The following is a 26772-nucleotide window of genomic DNA, read 5'->3' on the forward strand; positions in this document are numbered from 1 at the left end:
TATCTTCAAAGAACGCAGTAAATGATACACTGTGATTTCTTGGAATGGTGCCTTTGTAGCAAGCATCTGTCTCAAGCTCTTTTTTTTGTTTCCACAAGCGAGGCACAAAACCTTTGCAAAATGCTTGTCTCTGCTAGTCCTCTAAGAAGCAGTTCTAAGCTTTAAAATTCAAAGCTTTTTTAAAAAAAACTGTGCTTCTTATTTAGTAGGAAAGCAGAATACTTTATAATTAGCATATACAAATCCCCCTGCTTTTCAGAAAATGGTATAAAATTGCAACAATTTCTACAGATAAGGACAAAAAGATGAGTTTTTTACATACAAAACTTCACCAAAGTGTTTTGTGTAGTCATTTCGTTTATTTGTTAGGAGAACAAAGGAGAAGTTTAAGCACTGATTATTGTTTTCATCATTTTTTGGCATGAATTTAGCATTTTGATTAGATTATTACATAGCCTGTGTTCAGGTTAGAGGATATAATATGGTATGTATGTCTAATCTCTAGGTAGACAATAACTATTATATAATGTATAGTATAAGTCCTATGCAAAATATAGTAAAAATACTCATACTACTATGGGTTTCTAAGCTAATCTTTTTTTGTCTTTTCTTTTCCTACATGTTTAACATTTGACTTTGCCCTTGTTAACGTGGTTTAGATAAAAGGTCAAACAGAAGAAAAAAGCTGTTTCTCAAGATGTTCCTCCTTATGTAAAACAATCATATATACTCATTGTAAATTATCTGTTATCCTACGCAGACTGGTGACAGTGCATAGCTAATAAAATACAGAAATAAAGTATTAAAACTTTAAAAATGTCAAAGATCTTAGTGATAAAAAGTGAGTTTTAACCCTTGCAATATGATGAAAAATAGCAGTAACATGATACTAAGAAGTGTGATTGTATTGAGTGAATTTTAAAATTAATATTGATTATTAAAAACCTTGAGAATATATGCACTGTCCATTCGCAGAAGGAAGAAACTAGCAAAATACTTCAACTTACATAAGGGTAGGAAGTTTAAATCTTTGTTGGAGCATGATTCTGCCTTTTGTTGTGCAAAAAGAGTGAAACTAGAGAAAATAATGGATAAATTTATCTCACAGACCACTTCACTTCCTTTTCCACCAAGTATTATGACTTTTTGTCATTTTTAATTTTCCAGACTACTTTGTGCTGCTGTATTATTATTTATTTTACAGTATTTTAAAAGAGGGAAACACCTTTACAGACATATCATACCATCGTTGACCATTTTTAATATAGGCAAATAGAGGTTTCTTTATTTTCTGGAATAAAACTAGACTGCCTACATAATCCCAAAATACGTCTTCCATTGTTCTTTTTTTCTCTTTTTTCTTTTTCGAAATGAGAATTTCAGAAGGTCTACTTTTTATTTTCTGTACAGTTTTCAGTTACTTTGTAACTTTTATATTTTTATGTCTATCATATTAAACCTATAATCTCAAATTAACTGTTGGTAAGCTACCAAACCACCATTCCCCCCCTGTTGCTAAACATGTAAAAGAAAGAGAACTTACTGTATGGAAGGCCTCATTGATCTGTGTAACACTTACCTGTATTATACATTCTAAATTCCATAACACCTAAGGGAAGGTTCAGTCCAAAAACATAAAATGACAAATACAGGACAATAAATTATTCACACAATATTTTTTGAAAAATTTAAAATATGTTTCACTACCTCATACCACTCACAAACATACAGGAAAATGCATATTTTATTACTGCATATAAAACTGTTCCAGTTCCCAGCAAAACTCCGTGGATTAGGTCCACTATTCTTAAAATAGTATTAAATGCTTTTCATAAATGTTTTCCAGGACAGTTCTCAATTCCTGTCTCTCTGCTCTTTTAAGCATACATACATTTTACTGGACTTTTGTATTTGCTTTTTTATTACACACAAAATAAAACATTAAACAAGCTAAAAATAGAAGAAATCTTGTGAACTTAGTATCCATTTAGAAGATATTCTAAAGGCTTCTTAGTCAATGGGTAAATTCATGAGATATGTTAGAAAAATCTTATGATTCAGTTTAAGAAGATATCACATTAATTGTATCACAAGAAAATGAATGCATTAGAGGTGAAGAAAATATGCAATGATCACTACAAAGGAAAATCAAAATGAAGAAGAGATGAAAATTAGTAGCTATGTCCAAAAGAGCGCAGTATTACTTAAAATGTATTAACCTACAGTATGTAAAAGATGCATTTCCTCAAAATTGGGCATGTAAGTTTATATGCTCTGCTCATACATCTTACATGCTTTCACAACAGGACCTTGAAGCCTGTATAATTTTGAATGATCATCTCCCACTCCACACACACGATATATCAGAAGATGATGGTAGTAGTGGTTCATTTATAATGCAGTTCTCTAGCACCCATGCACTGCAATGGATGACTAGAAATTATTAAATAGATGTTTTACCTGATACCATAAAAGTTTTCTGGATTTCTATAAGGAAATAAAATAGATTCTCCTACTTATTTTAGAGTAATTGTATGAATTCAAGAAGAAGCATAAAAGCACAAGTGTTATTCTATGTAGTAAGCAACTAACATTTTAAGTCTAAGCTAGATATGTAAGTCATAAGTTCTACTTGCCTGAACAAAAACTGTATGAAACCAAGAGGGTTCTAGGCTTATTTCTTCCATTTATGTGTGACATACAACTGAAGTTTTCTTACAGTAGTACCAACTGGGAGTTAGCCATAAAAGTAGTCCTAGAGATTAATGGGAGGGAAACAGACCTCTTCCTCTAAATTCTTTACCAGATAGATCTATATTGATTTGTTATACATGTATTTAGATTACTTAATGTATGATTTCTGCAAATCTGTTAAGTAAAGCACCCTACTACTAAGGAAGTCAACATGCAATATAACTAGATGCAATTATAGCTCTTTTACTAAAGTGAATATAAAACTGGAAGCATTATGTATGACTGATGCAGGCATATTTTCTAGGTTAGTATCTACAGAATACAGAGTAAATTGTTTCAAATCCATACAATACTTATGGGGCACAAGATTTTTATTGCAGTAACTTACTGGAATGGAGTATGTAGTGAACCATTAAAGAGTTAGGTTTTACCAACAGATGCACAGATCATTTCCTATGTCAGAATGGGGAATAATGTTGGTGTATTAAAACTTAATCCAGCTCCCTGTTGAAACTTTACCATTGACTTCAAAGGCAGCTGTGGTAATTGTTGGCAAACATTCTCTTTTTTATGACTACAACTCTGGGTTTGTATTATCATTTCAGTATCTTTACATAAAGCAGATGCAGTTGCTCAAACAAAATTAGAAAAAACGTTTTAGATGAAAAACTGTTAGATAATTTGCACTTCCAAATAATAACTATTTACAGCCAATTTCATTCAGCAATTATGAATCTCGAAACGAGAGAATAGAGGATTGTGCTGGGCCAAAGATAGGAAATGCTGAATGTATGCACATCAAAATCATCCTAGTAATTAATTACTTTGATAAACGCCTGAAGCTGGGATTAGACCTCAGTCCATTTATCTAGAAATTCTGAAGCACGTTCTTAATGTCTTTGAAAAAAAATGTCACAGTATAAGCTGTCCTGTGTCTTGCATGTGTGAGACTACTTTTATTACTAAATAAATTCATTTTTACAATAAATTATGTAGTATCCACATATTATCTACCTAATTCTCAGCTACTTTATTTATGGACTTTAACTGGTGGAAAAAATAAAAAATGATTCAAAAAAAGTATCAGCTTAGAAAACTGACAAATATGCAGCAAAAGATTATGGAAACATGCAGTGGTTTTGCTAAAATTAACAACAGTAAATAGAAAAATGTAACTGATGTATTACCAGTTTGTGCCATAAATTTAGCAGCATCAGCTTGTTCCTGAGGGACCCTTTTCTCATGAACAGATCGAGGTCGCTGACTTTTAATTGTATGATCTCCCATCATTCCAAATTCTAAAGACAGAATAAAGGTTTATGAAAGCTTGTGTGTAGACATTTCTCAAAAGTAACATACTGTCTCATGCAATATGTTCCTAAACATACCTGGAAGTTGCTGGTAAGACTCAGGCAAGTGATTCTGGCAGTTAACATCAACTTAATTTTGCTACACTCAGCTCTTAATAAATACTTAAATTTGTGCCTGCATGTTTTCAAACATGAATTTATTGTATGAACCAACATTCAGTGTAGTGACACATACTATAAATCAGCTACATGACACGGGACAAAAACAATTATTCAGTTGCAGACATTTTATTTTTATATTTTAAAACAGTGCAAACCACACCAGGAAATGACTGTGACAGTGTTAGACATTGTTGTTCTGTGTCAGAGCCTGTTGCTCCTCTAGAGGACTTCTATTTCTGCACTCATCTTTCAGGCTGATGAAGCCTTCATCAGGGAGAATGAATCATCTTTGGGAATGGTGTCAATGCCAAATAACAATTTAGCCAATGAGCTGCTTAATTTTTAGACTGAATCCAGCAAAAGAAGCTTTTGCTAACTTCTTCATTTCAGAAAACTCGGTTATAAAGACTATTGGTTATATCTCGCCCTCAGTACTTGAAAAGAACTCCCCATTGATTTTAATGGGGAAATCTACATAAAAATCAATGGCGTAGAAAGGCCCACAGTGTGGGAGACAAGTTTTTCATTTTTTATCCTATCACTGCTGTTATTTTCCCTGTCTGGTCCAGGGCAAATCTCTTAATCCTCTACCTCAGAGTACATTTTTCCTTTCTGTGATGAAATGCATAAGGGATGTTGCACTTACAGATAGACTACTGCCTCTTCAGCACAGTTCCCTCTTTTCCTCCCAAGCACACACAGCTTTCCACAGTTTGGTACTATATATTCAAAATCTGGTGGTACTGTACTTTAAGAAGCATATACTGGGAACTGAGGCAACATGGAAGGAACTTCAACTACAATTACATGAAGTTTCTGTTGAGGCAGAAGGTGTCTGAAGCACTAGAAATATGAACATTCAAAAATACCTTTCCTGCATCTTGCAAATGTAAATGTAAAATTCAAAATTCTGCCCAATCTATAAAGTGATGAAGATAATACAACTTACCTTCCTGCCTCAAAAGATGCACGACATTATGTAAGATGTAAATGCTATTAAAAAATGTTACTGGCAAACACATTGTTTTGATAAAACTTTAAAATCAACAAAAAGTTCTAATTTCTAGGTAGAGGAAAAAGTATTAAAAGGCAAATATAATTTGAAGCAGTAAATCAGAAGAGAGTATTTTCCTTTCTATTAAGTTACTGATCTATTCTTCAAAATTAGCATTTCTTTCTGTAAATACTCATTAAGGGCACCATTTAAAACAAAAATTTAATTATTCATTTGAGAACAGCAATGCAGTTTGCATTCTAAAGAGAATATTAAAAAAAATCTAGTTAATTAAAAACAGTGTGAGAATTAAACATTGCACATTTTAAATACATCCTAGAAATACAATGGAGATAATTCAATTATATACATATTTATATTTGTATATATAGGTATAAATGTGTGTCTACACACATATGCATGTTATAATATTTCATGCAATTTTTACAGAATATTCCTCTACCACAACCCCTCTGATTCAAGGTAGCTTTTTATGCTGTGGGAAATCTCTCACTAAATTAAAAGTTTTACAATCAATATTCTTATGTAAATTAAGATTAGAATGCTATTCTTTACAATACAAAGTGCAGTACAGATGATCATTTAAACTATAATTTACAACATGGGCAGGGGACAAGAGACGTTACATAGGCTCCCTTCCCTTGAAGGGGCTGTGAAAGCAAGGCACTTTTGCTCTGAGTTTGCTGCCTGAACCCTGTCAGGCAGTTTAGAGAATCTGGCACCATCCTTGCGGAAGACGACTTTTTATCTCTCAAGTTACAAAAAGAGTGCAATAATGGGAGATCTTTGCTAGAGGAAGGCTTTCCAGAGGCATACAGGGAAACTGTGGATGGTTTAGTCTCAGCCCTGCAGCATCCTGTGCTGGGTATTAGCATACGCAACATCTCGCAGGACCAAGCCCTCTAGTGAAGAAGCAAGGGAAATTCTGGGAGATCAGTTTTCAGTGCTGTGATTTATACGCAGTGCAGCTCCATTCACCATAATGGAGTTATTCATGAGTATCAGCAAGCAAAATAAAACACAACTCATTGATGCAGGATCTAATCATACCTTGAATTTTTCATTTTTCCATTAAGCAGCAACACATTTTTAATTTACATGTTCAATTCACATTAACTAATGTTGACAGTCTTTGAGATGAACTTTCTAACTAAAATACCTTTGATATATTATTTATATTCTGCCAATAAATATGTTTCCTAACAGAGATAAAAATATTTCTTTATATGTTTTGTCAAAAAATTAAACTAGACTTATGCAGTGTTCTCATTTTCATATTCAGCTGAAGCATTTAACCAAATGCTGCATGAGAACAAAAGTGGTAACAGGAAACGTACTGTGCTGGCATGAGTGAGAACTTTAAGGGCCTCATTAAAATTCAGGCCTCATAAGAAAAGAAAAATAAGGGTCAAGTACATTTTTGTAATGGGATCAAAGTATCCAGTGTCTGTGTAAAAGTACAAACAGTGCTCTCAAAATCAGTTAATCTATGAAGCTCAACAGTAAAGCACTTTTTATGAAACATTTTATAATAAAATATTTTACTTAAGTGACTGTTGTAGTTCACAATAAAAACTAAATAGAATAAAAGTTTCCTCCATTTACAGATCCTATCTAAAAAACTAATGTACAAGATGAACCACTTATGCTTGCCACTTGTGCTTATGCCACTTGTTTTCCCTCAGTATTTCATGGAGGAGAGCTATTTAAATGCTGTGTGGGCTGGGAAAGCATTTTATTTTAACCCAGGTCAGTCTAAAATATGACCAAATCACACAGCAGTTTCAAAGAGCTGTTTGTGTGGGGAAGGTGTGAGGTAGCATCTTATTCTAGACAGTGTCTGGCATAGAGGTACCCTGCAAGTTCAGGTCAGGATGATTCAACACATGATGTCTGAGAAATAATATTGAATGTTGAATTGAGTTGCTGAATATAGGAATTTTTCCCATTCTTGCTATTCTAAGCTAGCTCTTGCTGATGAAAAGATGTTTCCTAATTCAGAACAAGGAATTTTTGGAGACATCAGTTTCTGATCAGAATTTTATGTTGATGCCTTTCCTAATTTTCTCTTGGATGAAACAGCGAAGTCCTTTTCTGCTTTTACCTGAAACTATAATCCATTGATACTGATCAAATTATTTCATTAAATAAAGAGGGACATGGAATCTTTTCATCAGCAGACAGGTACGTGACTTGATTCAGAAACCACAGATGTGACTACAGTTTAGGCCTGGGCAATAAAAACTACATTGTTAAAGTTATTCCATAATCTGTCTGAATAAAAATAAAACTCATACAGAAATATCTCAAAAAATAAATGTATTCCTTCCACATAGCATTATGAGGAAACCATACAGACCTTCAAAAGGCCAGGAAACATGTACATTTTGAATGGATCATTTCAATCAAATTGTGAGTTACAACAGATCTTAACATGTTCCAGTGTTTGTGGTAGAAAATCAGAGGTTTAATTATCCAATAGAAGAATTTATACTGCCGTCATTGGTTCTGTGGTGGTTATGGAAGTACAACAGTTTCCTGCAATAAGAAGTGTATTCTTTCTCTTCTCAGATGTACACAAAGGATCAATACTTAAAATTATTTTAGCAATGCACATGTATTAATCTGGATGTGGTTTATCATTTCATTTTATATATAACTCTGAAGTATGTGCTCCATGCCTTTTAGGAGAGGAAAAAAAGATTTCTGAAATTTCAAAGTTTACAGTTGAGTATTATTTACAGCAACTCTTATCTGTAGTACCATTGGCTTTACCTTTCTTTTTATGTTATGTTATGGGAATTTTTATTCCTATTGAGTAACCTTTTTAGTTTTTAAAGGAGAAGCTAAAATCTTGCGGCCAATGTAGGTGTATGTTTTTAGGAGAGAAGAGAGGTGCCATGTGCTCTCTGTAGGAACAAAGAAGAAAAAACATCTGTTAACAGTATAAAAATGCAAAGTAGGAAAACTGCACAACACAAAAGAAAAATACCAGCTTTGCAAGGTTTTACTCACCAATGGCTAGTGTTTTCTTTTTGACAAGTGGACAATCATTAAAATTTAGGTATAAATCAAACAGATTTTATGCTTAGGTTGTTTAATAGTATTTGTAAGGCTGTTACACATAAATCTTAGCTATCAAATAGCATTATAGACCATGCTGGTTTGGCTCTTATGGTTATTTTTATGCCACATGTCATGAAAACTTCACAGTGTAAATGTATTGGTCTGGTTATAGGTGTACCATCTAATAATGAATTATGGTATTGTTAATGGCACAGAACACACTGGCATTAGAAAAAGCATTTTTCAGCATAATTGTTGGTGATGACAGCATGAACAAGCTGTTGAACTAAAGAAGTGATTCTGAGACCTTTATGGTTACTTCTTCAGGGCTTGCAAAATGTAAAGCAACCTCTGAGAGCTGCTGAGTATCCTCAGCTTTTACTGAACCCAGCAGTAGGTGAAATGGTGCACAGTTCCCTGAAAGTCAATCAGAACCTTAAGAGTACAAGGCAATTGATTCTCAAAAGAGACTGTCGGCTCACCCACAGCATTCTAGCAGTGTTCTGCATAGTATCCCATCTACTTCTGAATTGTAAATAGTGAAATGAAGATTTTCAGTTTCCAATTATTCTTGGCTACAGAATAAATACTAACCAGCTTTGTAACCAGAATGTGCATTAATACAAACTGTCTGGATTTCTTATGCAGGAGTAGCAGGGCATCCTCATCGTGCTAGCACAAAAATGGTTTTACTCAGAAAGTACACAAAATGCTGACATAAGTCCCAGGGGAAGGGGAAGGAGGGGGCAGAGGGGGGGAAGGAAGAAAGAAAATGGCTACAGAAATATGTAAAGAACCAGTTTGTTCCATTAGTTTTTGGACAGAATTATTAATTGATTTCAATAGATCTAGTTGATTGCAGACTTCCACAAGTTTGAGAAACTTCCCTACACATTTTATTTCTTCATAGCCCCTTCTATGGTTTCTCCCACATAGATATTAGTGCAATATTTAGTAGAACCATATTTGGGGTTTCTAGTCAGCTGCAGCTGGTCAGTACAATTTCTTCTGGTCACTAGATGGCAGAATGTGTATTGACTTACAAGCATAATTTCACATTGATTTGAGTACTTTTTGTTTTGTTTTGACTGAAAAATGACTTTCCATTTCAAAAAGAAGTATTTTCATTACTGCCAAAGGGCTGAGGGGTTTATGTTTGTTTGTGTAAGACTGAAGTAAAAAAGCTGTAAAAAAGTAAGCTGCAGTTGCTTCCTCTTACAGTAAAACCCATGACAAAAGAGAATAAAATTCCACGAGCACTCCCTTCTTTGTCACCGGCATGGGGTACCCTGTCCCCACAATGAAACAACCATTCTCACATGCTGCCTTGACAGGACACAGAGCTTTAGGGCATCAGTGCATATTGTCCCTCTGCAGTAGAGACTTCAGCTGCAGCTTCCTTTGGGAAGCCCTAAAAACACTATTTCCTCACCCGGCAGGCAATTTGCCAAAACAGTAACATAGTTATCAGCTGAATTAGATTTCCATGGGAACCCCTTCTTAGTAAATGTGGAACAATATTCTTCAGATAGTCTTTGCCTATTTCCTCTACATAGATCCTGGTCCCATAAAAAGTCCTCTTTTGACTCTCCAAAAGAGTATAGAAGAGCTTTGAACAGTTGCAAGTCAAATGGAGTAATTCCTGTCACCTGAGTGAATTAAGATCTGAACTGAGCTATATTCATGAACATAGTGAGAAAGATACCCTATTAATCATGAAAATATGAAGAGGATTTTAATAGTAGTGGAAATATGAAAGCTAATAGTATTTGCACTAACAAAGTCATGTTTCAATTTTCATAATACACTTGCATTTTATCAAGTGAAAGAAAAAGATTCACATTTATAAGAAATTAGATACAAGATCTCCTTCCTCTCATACACAGAGATATACTAATATAGTCACATGCACAATCTTTCATCTTTCATCAAATTAGGAAAAATAATTAAGTAGTCTGAACAGTCAACATATTGTACATAAGTAATTAGTCTGCATTTTTCTCAAGGGAGCTCCATTTGCTCCTAGGAAATAATGTTGGACTAATACTATTGCTGCCATTTTGGATGGCATAAGGAATGAAATATTACTGAATTACTATATAAATTATAGCACCAGTGCTGGTAAGCTAGACTTTCACATAACAATGCCATCTGCTGTCTCACTATGCATCTCTGAAGTCACTTGCTTGGCCAGCCATTATCTTTTGTGGGATCTGAAGCTGCTTATTCATGGCTACAAATTTGTCAGTAAAGAATATCATATAGATGTAATATTTATTCACTTTGTATGTGCCCAGAATGCTGAAACTGTGCAAGCTCTACTACTTGCCTTCCTGGCCCCATCATCTTACACCTAGGCAGGAGAAACCGAGTATGTGAATCTAGTGAAGTGATGCACACCTGTTCAAAATGAATGCAAAATGTCTCCACCGCAGATACTGTGTTTTCAGAAGTGCTTTGCAGAATTATAATGAAGCAAAGAGCAAAGGGAAAGGAGGGAAGAATCAAATCCCAAAGCGCAGCCTTTCCCATTTTGTATCTCTAATAAATCTGACACATATTTGATAATTATCATGGCCAGCAGGCAGAAGATGCTCTGCAGTTCACATTTTTCACATTCAAGTATTTCCCTAGCAAGCCATCCCAAAATAGTTGTATTCAAACAACAACAATAAATTTAAGAAAGGAAATTTATATTAACAAGCACAAGACCAAAATCCTCTAAATTCACCCATATATTATTCTAGCCATATTCCCTATTGCTCTCTCAAGAGATTCATGGAATGTAGTAACATATTAAAGAATGAAAACACAAGAGATTACCTTTATTTATTTTTGCTTATTTAAATGAGAAACTTTAAATGCATTCTCTTGTAGTGTTCTTGTCATTTTAATGTTGCTAACAATAACTTATTCATGTGTAGCCTTTAAAAAATTTAAATCATAGTACCATAATAATGCTTTGGCATTTTCATCCTTTTTTACTTTTCATACAATTTTATTTCTGCATTAAGTATTTTGCTTTTGTCATATATTTCATTAATTGAATTATTGGTATGTTAGCCAGTGCAGTAGTTGTTTTAGAATGGTAGCATTCTTACATAAACAATCTGTTTTTACTGAACACTGCACTGAGCTACCTGAAAGTACACACAGGCTATTATGTGTGCCTTTATTGCTCTATACATTCACCACTCAAGCTAAGATCACTGAAGATAAACTGCAATTTTCTAAGTTATTCTTGAATTCAATAACTTTGATTACTTTCTTTTCTTTTCTGTCCTAGAAACACTGAAAAGTAAGTAAAGGTAACTGCAGAAAACTGAATTCACAAAGACATCTAGACTATTTCCATCTAGACTATTTCCTTGCCCTGCAACTATTTGCTGCAGGCATTCCTGCCAGATGCTTGCCTAATCTTTCCTAAATGATAGCAGCATTCATTTAAATTTGAATTATGTTTGAATTATCTATGAATTTATGACAAAAAAGTTTACAGTCTATACAAGATTCTGACGCTGTATGAAGAGAAGGAACAATCAGTCTTCTGAATAGGTACTGCAAATAGGTATTTTTTTAAGGATAGTAACACTTCAAGGTGAAGCTAAATTGCATTGGCTTGCAATTTCAATTGCATGCAATTGCATTCCATTGCATGGCTTTATAAAAGTATTTTCTTGTCCTAATTTAACTCTCCTAATTTGTTCTTACAAAAGAATAATGAAACTTCCTCCTTCCTTGGAGGAAGTTTCACTGAATGTGAACTTTTCACTTTACATTTTTATCATTAATGGTATCACAAAGCTGGCTGTTCACATACAGACATCATGGGTAGCTGCTAAATTTTAAGTACATAAGACAGAATGAACAGAACAAAAGCCCAAGCTACTGTGAGTTGGCCTGGTTTCGCTTAAGTCTGTAGAGCCAGGCCAAATTCTATCAGCTGAAGATATGGTCTAAAAGATCTTTTCCAAAACCATAGATCTACTCTGAGCTAAGAGGTTTATATAACCTGTTTGTAAGGATAAATAGCCTTTGCAAGTCTGCAGTGACAGACTAATAATCACATGCATGTGATTTCAAACACACAGCTCCACCCAGCTCAGTCCAGGCAGAATACTGTAGTAGTTTCCAGAATGAACCTGGAAAATATGCTTTAACTCTTAAAATTTCTGAACTCCGATGGTGACACTCATGACCTGAATAAGTGTGACTCATAAATAACTCCTCTCTAATCAGCAGAATTAAATTTATGTGAAAAGACAACACAATTGAAAGGAGAATCAGTGATTCAAAATTCAAACTTAATAACATGTTTTGACTGAAGATATGAAATTCTTTCTTCATGAAATAAATGCACAGGATTTTAATTAGGACAGCACATAACAGATTTAGCTGAAAACTATCACTGAAAATCACTAGGACCTAGATATTCTAGGAGTTTTTGCAAATCCATTAAATGTTTTTATTGGATTTATTAAAAGCACACTTTCCTAGGTCTCTGGGATTCTCATTTTAGGGTCAGACTCAGCATTTCTTTTTCAAAAAGGATGGATAGTCTAATGGTTTTAATGACTCAGATATCATACTGAGGCTAAAAAGCAGCATTTTCCCTGGCTCCCACTGCATAATCCACACTGTTGGAAAAAACCACCTGAGTTCATCTGCTAATATATTCTTCCTACCTCAGTGGCCCATGGTGCCAGAGAGAACGACATGGTTGGCTTGTTTGACCAGTATTGCCTCTGTGATGCTGCTACAAAGGCAGAAGAATTGTTCGACTGCAAACTTCAGCTAAGCAATGCATAATTCATCCACCACCTTTCAGAGTAGTTCACTCTGAAATTTGCATTAAAGGATAGCAGAGGTGCAAGATTTCTCTCCTCCTGGAAATCAGATCTAATATCTAATGTTTACATATAAAAAGTGTGAGTACCGAATTTGAACTAAGACTTATTCAATGGGCATAATCTATATGATCATAATCTACTATTTGTAACACAGGAACAGGGATGAGAAAAGGGATCCACTAAATTAGTGAGACTACTAGAATGAGGATCTATAGGTCTCCAAAACAGACTTATCACTCTGACAGCCACCACTATACTTATTTTCTGCAATGTACATATTTTTAAATACTTTTTAAAATGTGACACTCACTTCTTTTAAAATCCACGTGTCTTATGCAAATATTACTACAACCATCTGTATCTTTTGACCTCCAGAGTGAGTTACAGAAACACATTCTACAGAGAATTACACTACAGGAGCACACTATATAAGCAGATAATATAGAATATTTTGGCTCCTTCTCTTACAGATGTCAGCAGTAAGGATCATATTAGAAAACATCTAATACCTGAAGTCTGCTCAAGATACATTTCATGTAACTGATCTCAGTTTGTCAGCATGACATGAGATGGGCTGTGATTACCTAAGATCTGTCTTAGCCCATCATGGTCCATTATGTAAAGAAGTGGTGCTAACAGTCAACATATATGAATGCCTAGAGATTGAACGTAGGGATTTTTCAGTAAAGATGCTCAGTTCTGGAATTAGAATTGTAGGATTCACTACGCTCACTAAACTGTGAATTCTGATTGCAATTTATGCAAATACATTCTCAGAATGACCTATTGCTTATGGACTTATTTAAGTTAAAATCTCTTTTACAGAGAAGTCCACGCTAAGTGGTGTTTTACTTAACACAAACAGACGTTCTCTTAACAGTTGGAGACCTACAACTGGTTTGTGTATCATCATGGCTCTCTAAGAGAGGTTTAAGTTTATGTTGCTCCTGACTGCAAACCCTATTTTGAATTCTCTCCACAGTTAGCTATTTGCACATCTGCCCACAAATATGCTATAAATCTTTCCCATTGCCTCTACTCTGCTGTCTAGAAAGGGCTGGAAAAGAATGAGCTCCCTTGGGAGCTCAGTAGAATAGCTACAACAGTATCTTTTATACAATAATATTTTCAAACAAAAAATTTAATTTCCTTCAAGTTATGTTTTTACCTCTTGTGTGCTGGCTCTCTGAAAATATTCTAATGATTTAGTTACCTGAAAGAAGTGTTCCCAAATGCTGTAAGCAAGTACAATGGAATATTTATGGTAAGCAAATTCTGAATCGATAAAGTAAATTATGCTCACTAGAGACCTTACAGTATGTGTTCTGAATGTCCAATCAGGAATCAGAATCAGAACTATAAAAAAGATATGTCTAGTCACAGCTAGCCAACACGGACTGTAGGTTGAAAATAAAAAACGAGTATGAGGAATGGAGGTAGTGTTTATGGGTGGAAGTAATACATGTTATTAGATAGGCTAAAGTATTTGGGAAAAAAAATAGATTTTGGGCACACAAGTTTCAAGTCTGAAGTAGAAGCATCATACTTCAAAGCTCCTAGGAATTTCATTAGTGCCAACTACAAACCTTGCCTTCCTTATGTCCTTAGACTACCAAAGCTCTAACAGCACTATACCAATGAGCAGATTAGACATATTTCACTTTCAGGTAGCATGCTATTTCAAACAGTTAACTTCAAAGACTGAATAAGGCAGATAAAATTCTAAGTTCCTTTCAGAAAATTCAGAAAAAGAACACTGCCTGTGCTGACCACAAAGATTATACAGTACATATTATTTGCTTCAATCTAGCCATCGATATTACACTAACTACCCTGAAAATCCAATGTTTAAGCTCACAAAGTACTAATTCTCAGAAAGAGCCCATAGAAAAAGAATCCTAGCCTCAGACCTAACACTGAGACTGCTCATGCTCTACTGATCCTGGGGAAAAAAATTAAGAAAAAATTCCCCAGGACATACTTAAATTTAAGTTCAATTTTTTTCAACCTGGAATTCATTCACATTTCAGAGTAAACAAAGCACTTTTTAAAGCTAAAATGTCGTGATTCTAGAAACATCTTTTGGCAAATGAAAATATAACTCTAGTATAAAAAATCGTTATTTGCTTGATGTATAAGTAGAAAATTCCACTTGAAACTATTCAAGGCATCCTAGGTTTCAAAAGTAACATTCCATTAGTTTTAATGAAGGCTCTGAAAGTGCTGCAGCAATGGGTCCGCAAAGCCTGACTGAACTGGAGTGCTCTGTGCCAGCACTGACTCTTGAGCCCTAAGGTAGTTATATCTACAGTCAGAGCAGTTTATTTCCCAGGATAACAGCAGAACCCATTGATGCAAGACATGGTTATATAAATGCCCACATGGTAACATACGTAAAACATCTCAAAGGGATGGTCTGGGTGCACACTATCTACCTCTGGGAAAAGCGCTGGTGCCACATGACAGCACATGTATAAAGTTTAGGCCATAGAACAGATGTTTCCATTTCTTACTTCCATGTAATTTATATTTAAAAAAAATCATTAGAAGCTCCCAAAAGACATGAAGAAGCAATTTTTTATGCAACACATTCTGTCCAAAAGTAATTCATTAATGCTAATATATAACCCCCTATATTGGTAATCACAGTTAGCACTTACATACTATTTTAATTACCCAGTGTGATGCATTTCAGTCATTCTCATTCTGCCCCATGTCACAGTTTTAATATGTAACATCAGAGTATCATCACCTACAAATGACTCAGTAATTTTACATCCACCAGTGTAAATCAAAAGTCATGAAATAATGGAATTATATGTGTTTCCAACATATGTGTGAGCAGAACCGGGTCCAGAGGGATTCATTCTAGTAGTAGTGAGCAACACACAGAACTGGCAGACCTAGAAACATGTTAGGAGTTTCTAGCTCCTTCCTCCATGTTCTGTCTGTTAGACAATGGGGACTGTCATTTAGATACATACAATTTAACCTTTTAGGAATACGAAGAATTTTTACAGGAACAATTTTTTAGGAATAGGAACAATTACAGCTGAAGTGTGATTTCACTAAATCCTTATTCATGATGAGGTCAGCTTGGATTTGTCCCTAAGTGACAGTCTCTTGAAAGAAAATGATAATCAATTATTTACAATATTAAAACTGGTACAGTATAATAATCTAGAAGAAAAAGTGCCAATTGGGAAAATGCCTTTTGTTGTTGTTGCCCTTTGATGTTCTGTTATTACCCTAATGTCCACTACTGTTATTGGCAAGTAACGTTATAGTTCTATGCACTGGGTATATACTACATCGTAGGTAGGAATGTCAACCAGTATACTGTTACATACTGTTCTGTGGCAGAACCCAGACAGGTTGCTAAAAAAGCAAGAACTCATTTAAAAAAGTAAAACATTTGTGGAGAGAGAAATAATTTCAAGCTACCTCCAATTATTTCATGCGACTTGCAAAGTTACAAAAAGGAGACTGCTGCAGGCTTCAGCAAAAGCAGAAGTCCTATGATTCTTTAAAAAGAAAGAAAAAGCATCTGTTGTTTCAAGAAATTCACCTTACAAAGGTTCCAGGAAAACTTTTATGGATGGGATTGTTTTTAAATAAATTTTGGAACATATTTCTTCAGTACTGGGCAGAGGAGGGGAGAGGAGGGAAGGGGAAGCATGACTGTATTTTTATATTGCTTGTGATTTCATATTTGTATTTGTTTTGCATTGTTAATCACTGTAGTTGCAAAGTAGGAAAAAAAACCCAGTCAGTTCACCTCACTCACCTTCAGTTCTATTAAGTTTTGTGGATTGCCAAACCTACTCATTTAGCATCCTTCCTTAGTTAATGGACAGTCAAAAGCACCTACATTCATTCCTCAGTAGGATAGGGAAGATGAACTCTCCTTTGGCATAGTTCTATCTTGATTGACTACAAAAGGAGCCCAGATGGCTCCCTTAGGCTAGGACCCTCCTTTTGAGACATCTGAAGTTATATCAAATATATCCAATAGAGCCTTATATAAGTCAAAAAATAATTACAGCATTTTTTTCAGTGTTGGAGTGGAAATGGGTCTGTGTTAGAAAAGACACAGTCGCCCTGATTTACAGAAATCAAAAAGTCTGCAGCACTAGGTACTTATCATGAAAAAAATTGTGCTGATGTGCTTAAGTAGCTCAGTACAAAAGTGCATGTTAATGACAAATAAGAGGCATTCACATACCAGATTTTCAGCTTTACACTCAAAAGCTTCACAGCGTAGAAGTACTGAAGAGAAGCTTTTACTTTCTGGACACAGAAACTGAAGCAGGGAAAAGTAGCAAACAGTTCTGTTCACAGCACAATGGCTGTTTCGGGAACAGAACTTAATATTTCTAACCTGAGTCCTCCAACTCATTCATGGACTTTCTGGCAATCGGTATCCTTTGCCTTTTTTATCAAATGTTTGTTCCAAATGAGTGGAGTACTCACTCCACTCTATCACAGATATTAAAATGAGGACTTTTTAATATCATATTCAGATGCAACTAAGTGGCCAGTAATTGACGGGCATGAATTAGCATTTACTAGGGAAGAGAGCAAATTGCTAATAAGCGTATCTTACAGGAATGCAAGGGAAATATGCACTAGGGCAACTGGTCAACTTACAAATGCAGATATATCTGATTTATTTTTTTAATCACGTATCTAAGGAAAAAATATCAGCCTAGGAAAAAATGAAATAGCAGAAAACAAAGATGAATCTCATCAGAAGGCAAGAAATCACATACAAGTCTGATTAGGGTCATTCTTGCTCCGCTCCCTGCAGGAATCTACAGGGTTGAGGAAGACAAAGAAGGGCTGAACCCTTAGGATTCCTTTTTCCAATGGCATCATCTGGATTTAATTCAGAGTGTCCTCAGGCTATTTTGCTGAGGCACCAGTTTTTAACCCCTTGGTTTACCTAAAATTCTAGTACAATCTATATATTTATTTACTTTTTCTTTATATCACCAATTACAATTACCTCTAAGCTAACTAACCTCATTAAAAAAAAGGAACACTAACAACTTGCAGGTTATATTGGTTCACTATAACAATATGCAGCAAATGAACATATTAGCACCATTTCAGGACCAACTGTACCAATGCTGTACCAATGGGCAGAGGGTGATGGCCAAAGTCATTCATTAATCTGAACTAAGCTAAGCATTTCAGGAAAAAAAAAGAAGAGAAAGCAAAAGCAAAAGTATTTTTGAAAAGTTGAAATGTTTCAATTTCTTATTTTTATATTATAGCTAAAGCTTGAATGTAAAATCTAATTTAAAAAATCACTGAAAATGAACAAAAGCCACTTTGAGTTACTTTTCATTCAGTCCCAGATATTTTTTTCTGTGTGATGAAACAAAAAGTCAGTATTCCAGGAATCCTAGCAATGAATGGATTTGGAAAATCAGAATTGTAAAGAACTTCATTGCATCTCCTTGCACTCACTCGGATTTATGTAAGAAGTAAATTATTACTATCTACACTAGGCTTCTTTATTAATATTAAATAAAAATTGAAGCAACTTTACTTAGGAAAAAAGAAATAAAAGAATCATAAATACATGATTTAAGCATATATAGGAATAAAATTTTAAAGGCAATGACCAAATAAGCAACTCTGAAACCTGTTCATCCCAACCCATAATGTGGTTAAGAAATGTCAATTTCTGAAGTTATACCAAATATGAGGCAGTTAGTTAATAATCTTTAAAACCAATGCATCTGTTTACATTTCCTATCCCACATACTTACTAGCTTACAGAAAAATTACGGTATTTTTGCATGAGCTAAAGATGAATAAACTGTGGCACTAGAAAGTGAATACTTAAAACTGGTCACATTACTCTGCTTCAGACCTGGCATCCTCCTTCATGGCTGTGAAATTTTATCAATTCCGATCTACTGATGATGCTGTTTGTCAGCTGCAGTTTTTCACTAGGAAAAAGGAGTTACAGCTGATAGTAATGTTTGTAGGAATTTGTGAATATTCCGCTACTATTCAAAAATTGCTGCAATGAACTAAAAGCAGACATATTAGCTACATTTTTGAATCTATGTGAAGCAGAACTATTAGACTATAAAACATAACCACTCAACACGTTAGTCAAAGAAGAAAACCTATCAAACAAAATGTGCTATATTTTTGTCTGATCTGGTCTAGGGCAGAATATACTTTCAACAATCACGACTCTTCAGGTTTGCTCATGTCCTGTAACTCTGCATCTTCACAACTGTTCCAATGGGATTTTGTTTTCCGAATGTTTTTTATAACGGAAGGGGTGAACAGTGCTTGTTTGTCTTCACTGCTACCGTTTCCTTTGGTAACTCGAGAGCAGAGCTAAGCTCCGTTCTTATCAGGACACATAAGTTACTTCAGTGCTCCATGTTGGGAGACTGATGACTGAATGCCAGGCTTCTCTAAAGGAAGCATGTTCTGTAGTTGGAGGTCTATTCCACTGGCAGCCTGGTAGGACATTTTCTTTGATCATCAATATAATGTTCCCTAAGTATCTTCTGCTTGTATATCATTCTAAAATCACTTTGATGTAAATAACTAATGACAGATGAGGACTGTGGGGTGCTTGTTAGAGTGTCAGTGGTAAACATTTTATTCAAAGTCAGATCAATTGTAGCACAGCAAGGTTCTGGAGATCTGTATATGCCATGGTAGAACCACAACAGATTTTTTCTTCAGCCACTGTGCCTGCAAATTGCGAACAAGGGCTTGTGTTCCTGCTTACAGAGTGCTTGGTATATCCATTGACCTTCACCTGGAGACACTGAGACCATTCAAGCTCTAGGGAGAGTTCTGTCTCCTTTATGAGTAAGTACAATCTCATTTGGACCAAGATGTCTGAAGTTAGGGACTCAGAACTGTTCATGAAAACAAGAGCAACTTTCTTCTCTCCAGTCGGTCAGTTTGGCTAAGATGCTTGAATAGCATCTGCATCACCGCAATCAACAGGCCCCCCAGTGTCACTCACATGCCCTGGAAGCTGCCACTACCATATCTCTGGCTTGTTGGGAAGGGCAAAGTATAAAGCTGCTCGTTGTTGTTTATTGTAAGTCATCAAGCACTAGAGAATATTGTTCTGGAAATATGGCATCTGACATATAAGATGGACCTCCAAAAAACAAACACAAACTATTTACTAAATAATCTGAAGTTTTTCTTAAGAACTAGAAGAGGTCTGTTTTCTTCTAGTTATATATTCATTAGTCTTTTCTTTAGAAGAAAATTATCCCAGTGGTAGTGCTTCAGATTCTGTAGTGTCATTTAAAAATCTTACCTTTTGATGAATGCAGTACATGTATTCGTGTGATTCTTTCAGGCCTTCCTTGGAAAGCCCTGCATATTCAGGCTACACAGATTATTATGAATCAGAGGAGCCTACTTTTATATTTGAATTCATCAACTTTACTTTCCCCTCTAATGATTTTTGTTTGTTCCTTATTATTATTCCTGTCAGGAAGTATTTAATTCCAGAGGCTTCTCTGCTTCCTCTCCAATTTTCAAGTCTCTTCAAAAAGTAAGAACCTCTGAGCTGCACACAGTATTCCACAGTACTACATGTGGCCATAAAAACACCTCATATTCTCCAGCTCTGACTCACCATCTACCCGCGACTTTCTGTTTGTACATCTAAGGTCTGTTTCTCCCCTTTAAGGACCAGCATCACACTGTATTCATATTAATCTGTTTAAATCCATTAATTCCCCAGGTACATCTGCAAACAGGGCATATGTAGTTTTACTTTTGGTTATTAAAATAAAGTTCAGCATACCAAGATACTGAAGTCATTCTGCAAGACTGCTCTATATTATACTTAGAATTAGTTACCATTCTAATATTTTTTTGGATCAGTTGTGGTTTTATATTTACTCTTTATGAAATGTTGAACAGAAACAGGCTTGATGACAAACCTTGGGGAAACCCACTATTAATCATTATCCAGCAAAGACTACTTTGAGATCTGCTGGTGGGTCAAGTCTTATTTCATTTAGCATGAGTGTATCTATGCACTTACCTTTATCAACAAAATGTAAAATGCCAGTGAAGATGGATAACAGTAAAAGAAAAGTTCCACATGCCCTATTTTCTTTGTTGAATGGCATTAGTTTTATTCCTCTATGGAAAGCAGTATTAGATACCCCACAGCAAAATATTTTTTTCTACAACACTGTTCTTCAGAAACACATATGGAAGACAAATATATCTCTTTGACATGGCCAGATAGATACTTTGATTTATCAACACTACCGAATTGAAGAAAAAGTGTTGTAAAATTACCTTTTTTGTTTCCTCAGGTTTGTTCTAGATGATTTCTCTAATACCAGTACCAAGGTTGCAGTATATTATTATTTGCATATTCTGTGTTCTGCTTTGAATTTTGTTGATCACATGAATTATTTTTTTATCTTTTCATTGGAGGTCTTCTAGACTTTGATGGCCAGTATACTTGCTTCACCTTATATTATTAAAGTTCTAACTTTGGTTTATACTGAAATTAAATGCTCATGGAAAAGATGCCAAGAAGTCTTTAGGTAGGGACAATGATGCAAAATCTAAACATTTAAGTTACCATGGCGCGTCAAACAGTAGAAACCATTGTATTACTGTTAGAAGAAGACAGCCAAAGTGCAACAAAACAACTAGTCAGAGTACATAGGCTATCTGAAAAGAACAGGAAATATTACTTTACTAGAGCAGTAAATGGAGAAGGGCCAACTGTACATTTATTAACTACTTAGGCTGGGTAAGAAGGGGATTACAGAGAAGGTTCAGTACCAACAGGAGCTAAAGGAGCTATGAAGGCTGAATGACTTAAATCATTTTGAAACAATAAAATTAATGCAAATTAGTCTGTATTATATTTCCAGTGACTTTTCCCCACATAGGCCATTTAAATTGGATAAATGCAGCTGGTTGGAACTTAATGTTAACAGCTCCATAGTGCTTTAGCTTTTCTCTTCTGTTGCCCAGTTTCAGCCTGCCTCAGTCAAGATCATTGTACTAAGATGACTAAAAGAAGAAGGAATGAACTTCTCTCTGCAGAGAAGGACCTGGGAGTGCTGGTGGACAACAAGTTGTCCATGAGGCAGCAATGTGCCCTTGCAGTCAAGAAGGCCGATGGTATCGTGGGGTGCATCAGGAAGAGTGTTGCCAGCAGGTCGGGGGAGGTGATCCTCCCCCTCTCCTCAGCCCTGCTGAGGCCACATCTGCAGTACTGTGTCCAATTCTGGGCTCCCCAGTACAAGAGAGACATGGCACTACTGGAGAGAGTCCAGAGGAGGGCTACAAAGATGATTAGGGGACTGAAACATCTTCCCTACAAGGAAAGGCTGAGAGAGCTGGGCCTGTTTAGCCTGGAGGAGAGAAGGCTGAGAGGGCATCTTATCAATGTAGACAAATATCTTAAGGGAGGGTGTCAAGAGGATGGGACCAGACTCTTTTCAGTGGTGCCCAGTGACAGGACACAAGGCAGCGAGCACAAACTGAAACACAGGAAATTTCACCAGAACATGAGGAAAACCTTCTTTACTGTGAGGGTGACAGAGCACTGGAACAGGTTGCCCAGAGAGGTTGTGGAGTCTCCTTCTCTGGAGATATTCAAAACCTGCCTGGCCGTGATCCTGTGCAACATGCTCTAGGTGACCCTGCTTGAGGTTGGACTTAGATGATCTCCAGAGGTCCCTTCCAACCTCAACCATTCTGTGATTCTGTGAACTTATGGGAGCAAAGCTGTCAGTTTACAAAGATGATATGTTTTTGTTTTTTAGCTTTTCTCTTCAAGACCTTTTATGTACATCCGCTCCCTCACCTAATCCCCCCCCCCACAAAACCACTGTGTATTTATATTTGGGGAGGAGTACAGAAACAATTTTTATACTTTCAAGATCAATGCATTTTATTCCCATTTTATAAAAGTAAAACACATGTATGACAAGTTTTTTTGTGTTCATTACATGCTTCTTCCATAACTATAGCTTCTTTTGTTTTAGTATTACAGACATGTAATGTAACATGACATCAAGAAAGAAACAATAAAACCCCTCTTTTCAGATGTATATGCGAATCAAAATTTGTTTTTGAGAGCCTAAAATTTCATTTCAATTAAAATGCTGATATGAATTCAATTTATTTTGAAGAAATTTTGAGATCAGAAGGTTGGTACTTTCAGGGTCACTTCCTGTAACACAAAGACATCATATTATAAATATACTCCACATGATGCTATGGATCATTAAGTAACACTAATTATTTAAGCCTATATTCAAAATATACATACTATGGCGTGAGCCACAGATGATAGTCAGTTTAATAGAAACTACAGGCAGGCAGCTATGTAGGTGATGAGCGTAGAATTTTCACTTGCCTTGAAAGATTAGTGATTTTTGTCTTCACATACTGCACATCTCTTGTACTACTATATCTTATCTTCTTCTGAAATCTTTGTAGAAACATTATTACAACTTCTACAACTGAATCACAGCCTCATTTACATAACCGGTCCCTCAAACCTCCCTAATGATGATGGGCAGATGTGTGCTTCTAGATAAAAAAAACATTTTCAGGACAATTTCCTCAAAACTTTCTAATAATTCTCTGCTTTGAACAAACAGATCATAAGATACTTTCTCTAAAGAGAATAAAAACTAAGATATAATAATAACTATAGTCATTTTTTTAACCTAATATGCACGGCCTTATATTGTACTTGGCCCATGTAACTACATTCGTCCCAGCAATGACAGGCCTGATTTATGGTGTTATAAATATTTAAGTAATCAAGAGAAATGCAACTACTGTAGCTACATACTTTAGCAACCTTTACGACTTTGTAGGAGAGCTTCCAATCTTCACCCTACACTACTCTGTCTTCAAAATTGCCAGTGAAGTCAAGATACTGCATAATTTACATGACAATGAAGCCATCAACGTCAATCTCATTCTCTGAATAGTTTTCATCTAAATTAAAGGGAAAACATCTAATATACTTAGGTGTGCATCTCAGTGTGACCAAGGGGGTAAAAAGGTCGTGTACTGGCATCCCAATATGTATGCAGCTCTGCTCCTCCTTGTCACACTGCTCATTCTCATAATTCCATTTGTCATTATTATGCCAGCTTTCTGCCAAAAAACATAATTCCGCATTCACTTGTAATAATATAGGCTCATGCAGAGCCTGAAATTGGAAAGAATGTGAAGTACTCTATCTAATAGCATAAAATGCTGGTTGTTAAAATTATATTAATTATTCATTTGTGAGTAGCAGATACCTCAAAGCATGGTAGACTTAGTTAAGTATGTGTTTGGGATACCATATATTAACAGTTGGTGGATAAAAAATCATTCAGAAGAGACAACTTTACAACTTTGTTTAGACTGCTTTTGTGGTTGCAAATGCAAATGAAAGGGACAAGTACACTGTGTATCTTGCTGCCTAAAGCCATTGACCATTAAACTATCTAGACACTAGACTTGGGATAACTCCCGGAAAAACTACCAATGCAATTTACTTAAATAGGTGGACTGAATTATTCATTTAGAATTAAAGAGGGCCTAATTCATTTTAGCTTACTTGGTAAATTACGCTAAAAAGAATTAAGGCCACTTTAACTCTGAATGAGACTTGTTAACAAAGTAGCATAAGTAATTTATTTGAGGGTCACACCTGTAGTAATTTATTTCAGTTGATTCTCAATTTTCTATGGCACTCCCACAAAGGCAAGCCTCAAATCTCTTCTTCATTTTACTGCACACGGTTCTTATTTCTTCCAACTAGACATTTATTTTTTTCGTCTCCCTAATCTCGCTTACTTGAATGACAGACTTTAAATTCCTGTAATTTGCCAGGCAGTAATAGACCTAGACATTCAGCAACTATAGGGTGACCTGACACTATCTGCCTTTTGGCTTAGCTATGATCATCCGAAAAAAAAAAAAAAAGAAAAAAGTAGTACGGAGTCTAAATAGCATCATGAATGAAAATTGTTTTGTGTTTTTTCCATTGAACTTTTGTTTTTGTTGCAATTAAACTTCTGCAGGATGCCGATGTGGTTCTCAAGAGAATACTGAGCTGAATATTCAACTTTAGAATTCCATTTTTTTCAGAAGCATGCTTCTAAATAATATGGGAAACAGAAAGTAGGAGAAGGAAAAGAGATCAAACCTGGAGTGAATCAATTTTGTCTTTTTGTCATGGTCATAAAATCTCTTCTATGAGATCCAAATAAAGAAGCCCATCAGTCCATGATATCCTTTGCACATGACCAAAAGTAGTGCAAGAACAAAGATGCAGAATGCTAGTAAGGCAAATATTATGAAGAAAGGATGTCTTTTCAGCTTTTCTCTTTTGAATCAAAGCATATTAATAGAACAGATTAACACAGTACTACCTTGAATTATCAGATTGCTTTGGCTTTCTGGTTTTGGATCATAACAGACTGACTCAACTCTCCTCTTCTTCTGTTTCTATATGGAATAGATATGTAGTTCTCCTGAGAAAGTTTCCAGTGTTAGGTCAGTGGCATTCTTCCACACATTGTGAAGGAGATCCTCAAAATCTTGTTGGAAATTATTCTCATTTTATTCTTGAAATTATTGTGTAATACAGTCAGGGAATTCCAGCAGAGATGCATTTAGCTTAATAATTTAGTACAGACTTATTTATTAAAATGAATTATGAGGAAGAGTCCTTGGATCACCAACAAAATAAAGAAAACGAGTGTTAAGAAACATTTATAATAAAAGCCTTTTTTACTAGTTTTACATATACTCAAAGTACATAGGTTTCTGACCCTCAGCATTTGCAGGATTATTTACAAATGCAATTAATTTGAATAACACATGATTGTGTTGTGATCATTTGGACTAATATGACCTATGAAGAACTGGGTTTGTTTACTACAACCTGGTTGCCCTCAAAAACACACAAACTTTGTATAAAGAGGACAGTGGTCAGCTGACTCCATATTTACCTAGTGCTTACCAAGAAGCAATTTAATGGATTTAAACTTACAACATGTCTCACTGGAGTAGATATTAGGAAGAAGTCTAAGTACTGGAACAGGATACAAAAGGTAGCATTTACTCAGAAAGCTCACATTATAATTAGCAGAGAGCTCCCACAGGTCCTATATGTATCTTTTAGTCCCCTGTGACTGTCTTAGATACTCTAGGACATGTCAAATGGCATTAGATACACAGGTTTAGGCATTTGAATAAAACCTAGATACTTGTCATTAAAATATCTGAGGGACAGTCTATGTATGCTTAACATGACCTTAGTTAAGAGATTAGATGTCACAAAGAAGTTCTTTGACACCATAACCTTTGCGGAATACTAGTAAGGCAAGTCTAGTTTCTGCTAATTTATAGACACTAAATTACTCTGTGATATTTAAATATGATAATTATTTGAATATAAATATGATATTTAATTATTATTTTAAATGTGATATTTAGTGTATCTTTAAAATGAAAATGTAGGAGTACTGATATTCACTCCACCCATCCTGCCCTGTCTGTCCACCACAGCCACCCCAGTCTCAATAAAGTCCAGGATTTTTTTTTTTTTTATTAGCTAGCACAATGAAACACAATACATATGAGAAATACTAAATGAACCTAGACCGCTGTTAGT

At 35.2% G+C, this 26772-nt stretch overlaps 1 protein-coding gene across 1 annotated transcript in view; it reads right to left on the reverse strand.

Annotated features, from left to right (window-relative positions):
* ADGRB3 (adhesion G protein-coupled receptor B3) overlaps window positions 1–26772 on the reverse strand; it is a 468945-nt gene that overhangs the window by 280208 nt on the left and 161965 nt on the right. Inside the window, exons 3-4 of the mRNA XM_067294133.1 lie at window positions 3882–3992; window positions 1580–1609 (exon numbers count right to left, since the gene is read on the reverse strand). Coding sequence (XP_067150234.1) covers window positions 1580–1609; window positions 3882–3992 — 141 coding nt within the window. The remainder of the gene's footprint in view (window positions 1–1579; window positions 1610–3881; window positions 3993–26772) is intronic.

Source organism: Apteryx mantelli, chromosome 3 (assembly GCF_036417845.1).
Source record: "Apteryx mantelli isolate bAptMan1 chromosome 3, bAptMan1.hap1, whole genome shotgun sequence".
In the NCBI taxonomy this organism is placed as follows: Eukaryota; Metazoa; Chordata; class Aves; order Apterygiformes; family Apterygidae; genus Apteryx; species Apteryx mantelli.